The sequence below is a fragment of the Phalacrocorax carbo genome, chromosome 24 (assembly GCF_963921805.1).
Source record: "Phalacrocorax carbo chromosome 24, bPhaCar2.1, whole genome shotgun sequence".
Lineage (NCBI taxonomy): Eukaryota > Metazoa > Chordata > Aves > Suliformes > Phalacrocoracidae > Phalacrocorax > Phalacrocorax carbo.
In genome coordinates, this window is record NC_087536.1 from 3,016,900 (window position 1) to 3,029,565 (window position 12,666).

The window sequence follows — 12,666 nt, forward strand, 5'->3', positions numbered from 1 at the left end:
CACCGGCTTTGGGGGCTCAACTGCTGAGTGGGGAAACCAAGGCATGACCCGAGCCCCCTCCCATCCCCACACCTGCTCTGCTCGTTAGCCTGGGCTGGGCCCCACCTGCAGCTCGTTGGGCTCCCAGAGTATTTAAGGGCCTTTTTCTAGCTTTCTTTTTTTTGGGGGAGGCAGGTAGTGCAGTGGGGTGAGGCTGGGGTGTAGGATCTGTCCCCTCCTTTGGGTATGGGGGAAGCCAGTGGAGATGGGGGGCAGCCAGCAGGGGTCCTGCTGCCCACCCCAGCCCCTGAGGTGCTGGAGAGGGTGCTGAGTCAGCGCTACGGCCCCCTGCCCTGTGCCGCTGCCATTGTCCGTCTGCGCAAGCAGCCATCGGGGGGCTACCAGCCCTCTGGGGCCCTGGCGGACGTGCTGGAGCGACGGCAGGTGGCCAACGCCAAGGAGCGTGAGAGGGTGAGGAGACACCTCATGCACCCCAAAAACCAACTCCCGTGGAGCTGGCTGCAAATCCCAGGGGCCTGCAAGCGATGTCCCATCCTGGTGGCACCCAGGGCCACCCCAGGGCTGCTCTAGTTGGGGGACAGCCGGCAGCGTTGCCCTGAGGCTGCTTTGCAGCAGGTTATGGAGGGATTTGCCTTTCACTCTGCATTTGGGGGCCCTGGTTTAATCCTAGGGGAGCCCAGTTTAATCTTGGGGTCCCCCCCACCATGGATCCCTGTGGGGTGTAACTTGATTTATTTCCTCCTGGCAGATTAAAAACCTGAACAGCGGCTTCTCGAGGCTGAAGACCATCGTGCCCCTCATCCCCCGTGACCACAAGCCCAGCAAAGTTGACACCCTGAAAGCTGCCGCCGAGTACATTCGCCTGCTCCACCTGGTTTTGGAAGAAACCGGGGGCTTTGAGGTATGGGGAGCACTCACCCCAAAAGAGAGACCCTGTATCCAAACACATGTGAGGGTTTGGGGGGCCTGATAGGGACTTTTCAGGTTGCAATTGATTTTAAAATTAAAAATAAATTGACTTATTATTCTGGGGGAGGGCGGGGGGGTGTTTCTCAGTTGAGGAGGGGGGTAAAAGAAAACACCTCAATTTCAGTGGCTTTTTAAATTGCCTTTTGCCTTTTCTCCCCCTTTTCCCAGCGGCAGGAGGCTGATGTCAAGCAGGAGCTGGATGACAGCAGGCGGGTGACCCCAGCAGAGGACCTTGTGACTTGGCCTGGCAGTGCCCCCCCGTGCCCGTGGGCTCCCCCTGTCCTGCCCCCCTGCCCAGAGCTGCTGCAGAAGGGCAAGGGGCTGGTGAGTTGGGGGTCAGCCCTGGGTGAACACAGTGGGGTCAGGGGCATCCCAGGGGTGGGTGGGGGCACCCATGGGCCTTGCAGGGAGCTTCCACCTGTGGGCTCAGCGTTTTTGGGGAGCCTCTGATTTACGTTGACATTAACCAGGGGTTGCTTCAAATCAGCTTTTACCCCCCCAACACATACCAAAGGAGCAAAATATCTTTTTTTTTAAAAGGTTTTTCCTGCCAATCCCTGAAAAGCTGGGGTGTCCTGCCGAGGTCTGCGGGGGACCCAGTGTGACGGCTAAGTTCAATGCTCCAGCACTGATTTTTGGGGCTGCAGCTCCTGTCCTGGGGCTGGGTCCAGCCCTGCATCCTGGTAACACAGCACCTCAACCCACCCTATCCCCAAAATGGGGGTTGAGGGGGGTGTCTGTCACCCCCTAAAACACAGTGGGAGGCCAGAGCTGTAATTAATTGCTTTCTGAAAATGTAATTAGTAATTAGCCCTGCTGCTCCTTCCCCTGCCAGGTAACGGCTTATTTAATGACTCCAAATTAACGAGCTTGTAATAAAATGGGATTTTTGGGGTGCCTGTGATGCTGCGTGTGTTTCCCTTCCCTGGTTGTTTGCACTCACTGAGTCTCCCAGGGGGCTCCGTGGGGTTCCCCCCCTCCCCCCCGGCGGGGCGGGGCGGGGGGAGGCGGCGGGGCCACGCGTGGCGTGTCGGCAGAAGGAGCTGGACCTGCGCGGGGGGGGGGGGGTGGGGGGCGGCCCTTTGTCAGGATGCTCTGAGGAGGAGGAGGAGGAGGTGGGTGATGGCAGCATCCTCCCGGCCGCAGCATCCCACTCCGACGGGGACGGTTTGGGGGGGGGATGGGGGTTGGGAGGGGGGGGATCAGCTGGGTGACACCCCCCCCCCCCCCTTTTTCCTTCTTTTGTCTCATCCCCCAAGCTGGCTGCATGCAGATATGGGGGGGCTGCAGCACATCCCCATCCCCCCCCCCCCAGGCCTTTATCCTCCGAGGGCGGTGGGTACCCGACCCCACCCTCATCCATCCCCATCCATGGGGGGGTGCAATGCTGCAGCCCCTCCCCACAAAAAAATCCCCTATTTTTTTCATCCTCATCCGCCATCCCTGCGGCTGCCGCAGCGGCGTTGGGTGCGGTGAGGGCGGAGGCGGCCGGGGATGCTGGGTGGGGAGGGTGCAGCCAGGGGGTGCCCCCCCCGCCCAGAACCGAGTGATTAAGGGGCAACCCTTAGAGACCCCTCTGCTCTTCCTCCTTCTCCCTGGGGGGAAATCCTGCTGGGATGCTCAGGACCTCGCTGCTGCCTGACGCTCACCCTCCGGTGTGGGCCGGGGGCCACTGTGGGACCCCCACCCCGGGAATTTTAGCCTGGAAGAGGCTCCCTGCTTCCCTCTGACTCAGGTCAGTCCTGGTGCAGCAAAACTGGGGGGGGGTCATGGGGGGCTGCGGTGGGTGGGGGCTCGGCTTTTGCATTAGCAAAGGCGCTGTGTGATGGGGGGGGCCTGTTGCAGATTACCCCCCGGGATTTGGGGAAGCAGCTTGGGTCTGGGCAACCGTCTCCTGCTCATGTGCAACGCCCCATATTTTTGGGGGTGAGCGGTGCCCCATATTTTGGGGGGCCCCTTTGCAGCATCACCCCCAAAACACCTAACTGGAGATGCTTTCAGCCATGGTGGGGGGCAGCACCAGCATTCTGGGGTCTGTGGTGGCTGGGATCAGCCCCCAAAAACATGCAGCTGCACCATGGCGTGGCCCCCTCAGTGGTGCGTGACCCCGATTCGGAGCCGCCCCAAAGGTGGTGTCATCGGTGCTGCTCCCATCGGTGCACCGAGCTGCCCGTTCTCAGCTGCTGCTTCCTCAGTGGCGGGGGGGTCACCCAGCGCGGGCAGTGCAGGCAGCAGGGACACCCCCCCCCCGCACCCTGAGTGTCCCCTGTCTGCCAGCTCATCACACCGATGGGCTGTGCCTTCGGGCAGGGCGGGGGCCGGCTGGGGCTTATCTACAGAGCGCAGCTGGGGGATATTTTTGGTGCCTTCTTCGCAATCTGTATTTCTGGAGGAGGTGAAGGTGGTGAGGACTGACCGACGCTGCCTGTCCGTCCCTCCTGCCGGCAGGATGAGCATGGCTGCCAGCCCGGAGCCCCTGCCCTCGCCCCCCGCCCCCGGGCCCCGCTTCTCGGAGCGCTCGGCCGAGGATGACCCCGAGTACCTGCGGGCGCGGAACATGGCAGCCAACCTGCGGCAGGACTTCAACATGATGGAGCAGAAGAAGCGGGTCACCATGATCCTCCAGAGCCCGGTGAGGGGACCCAACCCTGTCCCTCCTGTCCCCAACCCCATCTCCCCTGTCCCCAGCCGTGTCCCTCCTGCCCCAAAGAAAACGCCACCATGTGTTGTCCTGGGGCATGTCCCTACTTGGCTGATGGTGCCACCACCACTGCTGTGCCACCAAGCTGGCAATGTCACTGCCACCGAGCCCGTGGTGCTGCTATCACTGAGTTGCCGGTGCCACCACCGTCACCGTGTCACCAAGCCGGTGGCGTTGCTGCCACCAACCTGGTGATGCTGCCACCACCAGTCTGGTGGTGTCCCCACCCCGGTGCCACCGGACGGTCCCTGTTCGGTCACCATGTCCCTTCCCCGGGGGAGGTGACGCCGGTGGGGCCGGGGTGCCGCAGTCTTTCAGGGAGGAGCTGGAGAGCCTCATCCAGGAGCAGATGAAGAAGGGGAACAACTCGTCCCATGTCTGGGCCCTGCGGCAGATCGCCGACTTCATGGCTACCACGTCCCCTGCCATCCTTCCCACCTCCCCCATGGGTACGGCCGCGCCCACCAAGGGCTTTTTTTGGGGGAAAATGGAACAGTTTGGTGAAGTTCTGTGAGGGGTTTTTCTTAATTTATGGGGCTGTAAGTGAGAAAACACCCCACAGGGCTCCGTTTTTCCTTTTATTTTTAGTAGGAAGGGCAAGGGGGAGAGGAGGGGATTGGGGGCCATGGGGACTGACGGGGCAGGGGGGTCACTCTGTGGACCCTAACCAGGTGCTCCAGAAAGCTCGGGTGCCACCAAACCCAGCTCTATAACCCTCCGTTCCCCCCTCCCCGGGGAAGCCCCCATGGTTGGGGGTGGGTGTGGGTCAAACCCCACCCCCATCTCCCACTCACCAAAGTGGGGGGGTCACGTCCCCAGGGCTGGCGGCTGTCACCCCCATCAACGACCTGCACGGCCCCGAGGTGCCGGCGCTGGCCAAGGGGGAGCGGCTGATGCGCTGCAAGGTGGGCAGCATCCACCGCCTGCTCGACCTCTACGGCTGGGCACAGCTGGGGCACGCCGCCGTCACCGTGAGCACCCCAACCCGGCTGTCTTTTGGGGGGGGACGGGACTGGGGGCGTGGGGTTTCGTTTAGGGTATTTTTTGGCAGGTTGGGGGTTTTTGGGGGGTGGCAGGGTTTGGGGGGTTTTTAATTTTTTTTTTTTTTTTGGAGTGAGGGAGGTTGAGGCTTTTTCAGGGTGTTTTGAAGGTTTTGGGGCTTTTCAGGAGGATTGGGTTTTTTAGGGGTTGGGGATGGGTGGTTTTTTGGGGGAGCTTGAGGGTTTAGGTATTTTTGGGGGGTTTGAGGGTGCTGGGAGTTTGTTGGGAGGAGTTTGGGGTTTTTGGGGGTGTTGGGGCTTTTGTGGGGATTGGGGTTTTTTGGGTGGGCTTTGAGGGAGGTTGGGGGATGGCAGGGTTAGGGGTGGGTTTTTTGGGGACATGAGGGGGGTTGGGGTATTTTGAGGGGTTTGGAGGGGTGTTTAGGGGGATTGGGGTTTTTAGGGTTTGGGGGGCTTGGTTTTTTAGGGGGCTTGGGGTTTGGGTTTTGGGTTTTTTGGGGGGGCCTGAGAGTTCAGTGGGAGGAATTGGGTTTTTTTTGCAGGGGTTGGGGTTTTGGGGAAGGTTTGGGGGAGTAGGAGTTTTTTTGGGGGTGGGTGTTAATGTTTTTATACCTATATGGGCTTTTTCCTGGCGCAGCTGCGGGTGAGCAAGGAGCAGGAGCATTTCTTGGTGGCCCCGCAGGGGCTGGCGTGCAGTGAGGTGACAGCAGCCAGCCTGGTGAGCATGCCTGTCCCCGTGTCCCCGCCATCCCCGCTCCCCAGGGGGGATCCAGGCCCCTCTGAGCCTCCACGTTCCCCCCCCCCCGCAGATCAAGGTGAATGTGCTGGGGGCTGTGGTGGAGCAGGGCAGCACTGGCTTCGCTCCCGACGCCCGCAGTTTCAGCCTCCACGCCGCCATCTACGCCGCCCGCCCCGATGCCCGCTGCATCATCCGCCTGCACACGCCAGCCACCGCCGCAGTAAGATATAGGCGGGAGGACATGGATTGGGGGGGGGGGGTATAAGATTTGGGGGGGGATAAGGGAGAGGGTGTTGCCCTGCCTGCTCCGCCGCAGGTGTCGGCCATGCGCTGCGGTGTGCTGCCCATCTCCCGTGCTGCCCTGCTGCTGGGAGACGTCGCCTACTTCGACTACCGTGGGGAGGTGGAGGATGAAGCCGATCGAGTCGAGCTCCAAAAATCCCTCGGCCCTACCTGCAAGGTGAGGGGTTGGCAGAGGGGGGTGAGGGCCACCATGAGTCCCTGTTCCTTCCTCCTTGTCCCGCTGACATCCCACATCTCCATCTTTGGTGCTGCAGATCCTGGTGCTGCGCAACCACGGGGTGCTGGCGCTGGGTGACACTGCCGAGGAGGCCTTCTACAGCATCTTCCATCTGCAGGCGGCCTGTGAGATCCAGGTGAGCGCCTGGCCCGTGTCAGGGTGTGCGCTGAGCTGTGTACAGTCTCTGCCGCCAGCACAGTGCCCTGGAACCATGCGTTGAGCTGTGCCAGGTCTCTGAAGCCAGCACATTGCTCCGAGACCACGCACTGAGCCTTGCCAGGTCTTTGCTGCCAGTGCGGTGCCCTGGAACTGTGTACTGAGCTGTGCCAGGTCTCTGCCACAAGCACAATGCACAGGATGGGACAGAGCGGCACAGCCCGGCAGCCAGGGCGGCTGTGGGCAGGTCTGGGGCCATCCCCGCTGCTCCCCGCACGGCTGCATCAGCTGCGTCTCCCCGGTCTTGGCCATAGGTGTCGGCTCTGGCGAGCGCGGGCGGCGTGGAGAACCTGATCGTGCTGGAGCGTGCCAAGCACCGGCCCCATGAGGTGGGCTCAGTGCGCTGGGCTGGCAGCACCTTCGGGCCCATGCAGAAGAGCCGCTTGGGCGAGCATGAATTTGAAGCCCTCATGAGGATGCTGGACAATCTGGTGAGCACCCGCCACTGCTGAAATGTGGCGAGCTCCCCCAAAAATGCATAAAAATATCATTTTATCCCTATACTATTCATGACTGAGCACGCTCTGCTTTTCCAGGGTTACCGCACAGGCTACACCTACCGCTACCCCTTCGTGCAGGAGAAGAGCAAACCCAAAAGCGACGTGCTGATCCCTGCCACAGTGACAGCCTTCGTCTTCGAGGAGGAGGCCGCCCCCATTCCCGCGCTGCGGCAGCATGCCCAAAAACAACAGAAGGAGAAGACGCGGTGGCTCAATACCCCCAACACCTACATGAGGGTCAACGTGGCCGAGGAGCAGCAGGGCAGTGCCAGCAGCCAGAAGACAAAGACGACGGTGCGGGGCTGCTGCTGCATCCCCGGGGGGGGGGTTGGGTTAATCTGGGAAGGGGTCTGGCTCGTGGAATGGTGTCAGCCAGGTGGTAGGGGGGTGGATTTTGGGTACCAAAAAAAAAAGGTAGCTGGGGGGATGCCTGGGATGTCATTGATCCCACCAAAATTTAGTGTGCAGAAAGAACGAGGGAACCCTCCAGAAGTCAGAAATGCTTAATTCGGTGCCTTTATTTAACACAGGCTTTCCTTTCCTCTTCTATTACCCCCACCTCGAAATAACATTTATTTTAAAATCCCACCTCCCCAGCCCGGGGGCCGAGCACTGTGGGCTTTACTGGCATCTCCCCTCTACACAACATGCATTTAGCGGGGTCTCCTCTCTCCATGGCACATATTTATTGGGGTTTCATCTCTGCAACATGCAGTGGCTGAAAGCAGACGAGGTGGAAAAAGGCAGCAGTGGGACCCCCATCCGAATCGAGAACCCCAACCAGTTTGTGCCCCTCTACACAGACCCGCAGGAGGTGCTGGAGATGAGAAACAAGGTACAGCCCCATCCCGAAAGCCCTAGAGGTTTACAGATGTGGGTGCAGGGGTCTCGGCAGACCGCGGGGCAAGGCAGGGGGAGGCTTTTTCTCTGTCCTCACTCTGCATCTCACCCGCAGATCCGGGAGCAAAACCGCCAGGAGGTGAAGTCGGCCGGGCCCCAGTCGCAGCTGCTGGCCAGCGTGATCGCCGAGACCAGCCGCAGCCCTGTATGTGCCCCCCCTAGAGCACCCAGCCCTTCCCTGGCTCCCCGGCACCCCACCAGTCAGGGGGGTGACGCCGCTTTGGGGGTTGGGGCTGTTTCAGTCCACAGAGAGCCATTTGGGGGATGCAGAGGCCAAAGAGGCATCCCGGGAAGAGGCGCCCCCTGAGCCGGAGCCGCCAAACCCCTTCAGCCAGCTCACCGACCAGGAGCTGGAGGAGTACAAGCAGGAGGTGGAGAGGAAAAAGCTGGGGCTGCAGGGTAGGAGGGGTGCAGGAGAGCCCTGATGCCAAATCCCCCTCGGGGCCGGCACCCGGCAGACCTCGGGGCCAGCACGTCTCTCTCCTGGCAGGTGAGAAGGACGCTGCGGCAGAGGAAAGCCAGGCTCCCCCCACCAAATCGCCCCCCGCCTCCCTGCCGCAGAGCCCAGCACCGGCAGAGAGCCCGGCCCCGACGCCTGCGGAGCCCTCGGAGGGTGAGTGGGCTGGCGAGTGCCCGGGCTCACCAGCCGAGCAGAGATGAGGAGCTGGGTCTCCAGCAAGGGGATGAGGGTGGCTGTAGCCAAATCCCACTGAAAAGACAGATAAATGGCACCCCTGGGTCCCTTTGCCTTTCCCTGGGGTGGGGTCCCCGCTTCGGTGGGTTTGGTGGGGATTCACACCGGCAAAGGCACCGAATCCAACGCTTGCCGTGAACATCACGGTGGGAGGATGTCAGCATCCACCGGTGGCTTTGCCGGGCGGCAGGGGACACCTCCATCCCCCTCCTAATGCACCAGCAGGTGCAGTATTCCCATTATGATATGCCTCCAAGTGCAAATTTGTCACCTACAAACCATGGTGGGTGTCAGGGCATGCGAGAGGGCAGCGGGAGCGCGTGGCTTCTGGCTTTCTCATCGTGTTTCATGGTGTCTGTCTGTCTCCACAATGTCTTCCTTTCTCTTTCCTCCACGTGTGGCTTTCACCCAAGGATTTACCTCTGACTCTGAATACTTGTCACCGTAGTAAGTACGGAGAGGCTGTCTTCGAGCCTCACTGTGGGAGGAGGGACGCGGGTGACTGCGCTCCCCGCTAGCTCGGGGTGACCTTGCTCTCCATGGCCCGTTTCAGACGCGCTCCCATGGGGAGTGGTGCCCCACTCAGGGTTTTGCAGAAGGAAATGCCTTGGGTTACCTCGTTTTCTTTGCTGCCTGCTTTATTTCCAGTGGCAAGGTCGGGACGGAGCCAGCTGCCCTCCCCACCTGCCTCTTCCCAGCTCTCCATCCCACCGTCGCTTGTCCTGCGGGGAGGGGGGAAGGCTCAGGAAAGCAGTGCCTGCAGCAGGAGGGGATCGGGTCCCAGCGCTCTCTGTCGCAGGGGCCAAATCCTGCTCCTGCCCAGGTCAAAATGGCGAGTGGGGGGAGATTTAAATCCCCACAGCGCTGGCCACTGCTGCCCCAGGCCTCACCTCTCCCCTTTCCCCTTGCCAAGGTGACAAGAAGGCAGACGGTGGCCAAGCGCCAGCCGATTCCACCGTTGAGAAGGAGCCGCCGGCGGTGGTGAATGGGAAAGATGAGGAGCAAAGCACCGAGGAAAGCCTGGGCAAAGGGGGGGACCGGACGACCTCCCCAGCCAACGCCGACCCAGATGCCCCCAAAGAGAAGGAGACCGTGACCAGCAGCCCTGTCTCCCCTGAAGGTTCACCCTCCAAATCGCCCTCTAAGAAGAAGAAGAAATTCCGGACCCCATCTTTCCTGAAAAAAGGCAAAAAGAAGGAAAAGATTGAATCTTGAGTCTCCTCCGAGGCCTCCTGCCGCAGCAGCGGCTGGGCACCTCTCTGGTCGGAGGCGCCGAGGCAGAGGGACGGCTCCTGCGTCGTGCGTCTGGCCGAGGCGCAGCCGAAAACCCTGGAGGCGAGTTGTTTTCCGGGTACTCCTGGCACGAGGCACTTCGTCCTCCGTCACCCGCTTTTGGAGGTGGTCACTGAGCTTATGAAAGATTGTGGCCCCTGTTTGCCGCTTGGGGAAACACCCACTGCGATCTCCCTCCTCCCACGAGCTCTCCCTTCTCCCTCCTGGGCACCAGCCCCTTCCCACGCATGGACTGAGGGTTGGGGTGGTTTTTTTTTTCCCCACTCGCTGCTTGCAGAGCCCTCGTGAAATGTGGGGCACAGCCTGGATCCCTGCTTGGTTTGAGGAAGAAAAGGGTGTTTTGTTGTTTGTTTGGTTTTTTTTTTTTACCTTCTGTTTCAAGCTCCACTGGAATGGCGCTGGCTTTACCTCCAGGCAAAATTGTTCACTGCTTCACTGGAGGAATTAGATCAAGCCAAAGGTGGGGGGATTGCTCTTCCTGAAGGAGAGGCCAAGGCAGTGGGCCTGGGAGCCTTTCCTTCCTGGATCGTAATCTTCCTCCCCCTGGTCCGGAGAGCCAGTTTCTGTTCCCTTCTCCTGGTGCCCCCATCCCGTGTATTTGCCATACGAGGAAGAACAGCAGGATTTCACGCCACCGGGAAAGCCCTTGCCGCACCACATGAACTGCGCCTGAGAAGGGAGAAGAAAAGAGCCTCCACGAAGTGTCTGTGTTATTTAAAACTGAGCAAAACTTCACTCACTAAGTGCTACTTCGGGATGAACACGTGCTGCCGATACACTTCAGTCAGAGGCACTGCCGACGCCGCCACCCCCATCCCCACCACCGCTTCACGCAACACCGGCACGCAGGGCCAAGCCTGTGCGGTGTCTGCTCACACTGACCTGGGCTCGGCGAGCACCCATCTGTGCGGCCGAGGCCAGATCATTGCTTTTCCCCAGCTCTCGACTCCTGAGCACAAGTTAAAAATCCTCCTTGGCATTTCCCTCCCACCCAGCCTTGCCTCCTGGCTTCCAGCTCCGTACGGTGACATGACTGCCGTTACAACCTCCTGGCCGTGCTCTAGGCAAAGAAGAACACCAGTGATGCTGATTTGCCCCGCAGTCGCTCCAGCACTGGTATTTAGGGGATAAAACCAAGAGGACCAGCCCCTATTCTCCTGCAAGCCACAGGGGTTTGCTGTCTTCCAGGGGTGCTTGCCCCAAGCCTGCCTGCGTGGGCAGCACTGCCTGTGGGGACGGGGCTTCCCTGCCACAGCCCAAGTGTCCACTAGGTCCTGTTCACTGGGGGCTTGGGCTGTACTGGGGAGCCCCAGAATCCCCCCCTCCGAGGGCAATTGCCTCAATGTGATTCTCACACATGCCACCATCATGTTTTCAAAGTCTTTTTGCTGCTGTGAGGCAGCTCTTGGCTTTTGTTTTCCCCTCCAGAAGAGCAGAAAGCCTGTGGCCAGGCGGCAGTTTTGGGGGCAGTGAGGATACAGGGCAGAGCGGGGTGCAGGCAGGGAGCTGTGCCTGTGCAAGCAGCTGTGGGTCAAAGACAGGAGGCTTGCAAACGCAGGTTGGTTTTCTTTGCAGAACTGCGATATGGGGTGTGCCAGGTGCATTCTGAATTGAAAAGTATAAACATCAAAAGTTTTTAAAAATTGCAAAAATACACCCCTGGCTGGTATCTTGCCGAAGCCCCAGAGCTGCCCTGAGCTCAGTTTTTTGGGAGAACGTTTGCCCTGCCCGATGTCCAGCCCAAGTTCCGGTGCTGGGGTTGGAGTCACAGCTCCCCATCATGTTCCTGCAAGGACCGGGGTGTGCAGAGGGGAGAGACCCCAAGTTCCTAAATTCACTATCTGCAAGGGATGGCGCAAACACCAGCCCTGTGCTCTAGCCTGCGTTCAACACTTATTCAGCAGCCACAAACCTTTGAGACACAAACCACAGCTCTGCAACAGTTTCCCGTGGGGTGTTTACTGCCACTGCTTTTAAGGCTCTTTGAGGGCATTTTTGTCATCTAACCTGTCCCTCTGCATGATCCAGGCCGGAATAGTGCCCGCAGGGGTGGCTGCATTGCCTCCCCAAGACAGCATGGTCCCTCCCGGGGTGATTACCTGAATTCCAACACTGCCGCACACCCCGGAGCTGCCGTAGGGAGGCTGCGGCCGCTTTTTCGCCAGGGGCTCTGTCACCCCTTTTCTCTGAGAGCCAGGGCTTTGCAGAAGAGACAGAGATTTATTCCTCACCCCATGGAAGTCTGGGGCACACTAGGCATCTTGTGCAGCATAGGGAAGCGAGAGACACCGGTGCCTTCAGCAGGGAGAAAGCCTTAAATGGCTGCCACCGCGATGTGGGCCCTTGCTGCTTAGCTAGAAGAAAACAGATACAGGATCACATCGATGCCACGGCTCCTCTCTGTCAGGGCATGTCTGCTCCCCCTGGGACTACCCCTCCGGATAACTTTCCCCTCTCCCCTGCCGCTGCTGGCAGGCCCCTGGCCTGCTGCTTTCTCATTGCCTCTTTTGGGCAAGGCTGCTTAGCCCCAAGCACCCCAGGCCGGGCGCAGGGTGTGGGTTTTCTGCAGCAGGGAGGCAGGGATGTATCCCTGGCTGATGGCTGCGAGGCAAATCGTTGATCCGGTGCCCCGAGAGGTGCTGATTGCTCATTGCTCCCCATGTTCGCACCCTCAACTGAAGAGAGGCTGGATTTCCACCTTTGCCCACCGCAGGAAAGGAGGGCAATGCCAGGGTTTCAACTGGATTCAGCGCCCGTGTTGCCGGCTGGGGCTGGTGAGCGTGCTGTTGCTCAACGCCCACCGCAATGAGGCCAAGAGGAGGCTGCCCGCCCCCAGGTCTGCCACCACAGCTGGAGGGGAGCAGGGCCAGGCGGGAGCTGGGCGTCCCCCTGCCTGCGGCCTGACCAGGGCAAACGCCGGTGTCTGACAATCGTGGCTGGAAAGCGCTGTGTAACGCCTGTCTGTAAATAAACCCCGTGTTTGGCACCCGCCAGCGCTGTGGAGCTCAGGGGGTATCTGAGGGGCTGGGCCTGGGCCTGGAGTTGGGACTAGAGCTGGGCCTAAGCCTGGGCTGGGGCTGGGGCTGGGCTAGGGTGGTGCCTGGGACGGAGCTGGGGCTGGGGTGGGCTGGGC

At 60.5% G+C, this 12,666-nt stretch overlaps 2 protein-coding genes across 4 annotated transcripts; both read left to right on the forward strand.

Moving 5' to 3' along the window:
* Window positions 1–225: 225 nt before the first annotated feature.
* On the forward strand, window positions 226–3,384 carry FIGLA (folliculogenesis specific bHLH transcription factor). Its single transcript, XM_064472527.1, has 4 exons — window positions 226–450; window positions 749–901; window positions 1,138–1,293; window positions 3,247–3,384. Exons 1-4 carry the CDS (start codon window positions 226–228, stop codon window positions 3,382–3,384), a joined length of 672 nt encoding a protein of 223 aa, XP_064328597.1.
* ADD2 (adducin 2) lies at window positions 2,598–12,519 on the forward strand. 3 transcript variants are annotated; one of them, XM_064472649.1, is made up of 15 exons: window positions 2,598–2,704; window positions 3,418–3,601; window positions 3,981–4,119; window positions 4,490–4,641; window positions 5,309–5,389; window positions 5,481–5,630; window positions 5,727–5,870; window positions 5,968–6,066; window positions 6,401–6,577; window positions 6,683–6,940; window positions 7,362–7,481; window positions 7,602–7,691; window positions 7,789–7,945; window positions 8,037–8,159; window positions 9,154–12,519. In XM_064472649.1, the coding sequence occupies exons 2-15, from the start codon at window positions 3,419–3,421 to the stop codon at window positions 9,453–9,455; spliced, it is 2,175 nt and encodes a 724-aa protein (XP_064328719.1). In that variant the 5' UTR covers window positions 2,598–2,704; window position 3,418; the 3' UTR covers window positions 9,456–12,519. The 3 variants fall into 3 exon arrangements, with proteins under 3 accessions (XP_064328719.1, XP_064328718.1, XP_064328720.1); XM_064472648.1 differs by lacking the exon at window positions 2,598–2,704 and having other exon boundaries at window positions 3,346–3,601; XM_064472650.1 differs by lacking the exons at window positions 2,598–2,704; window positions 7,789–7,945 and having other exon boundaries at window positions 3,346–3,601; window positions 9,154–9,363.
* Window positions 12,520–12,666: the final 147 nt, after the last annotated feature.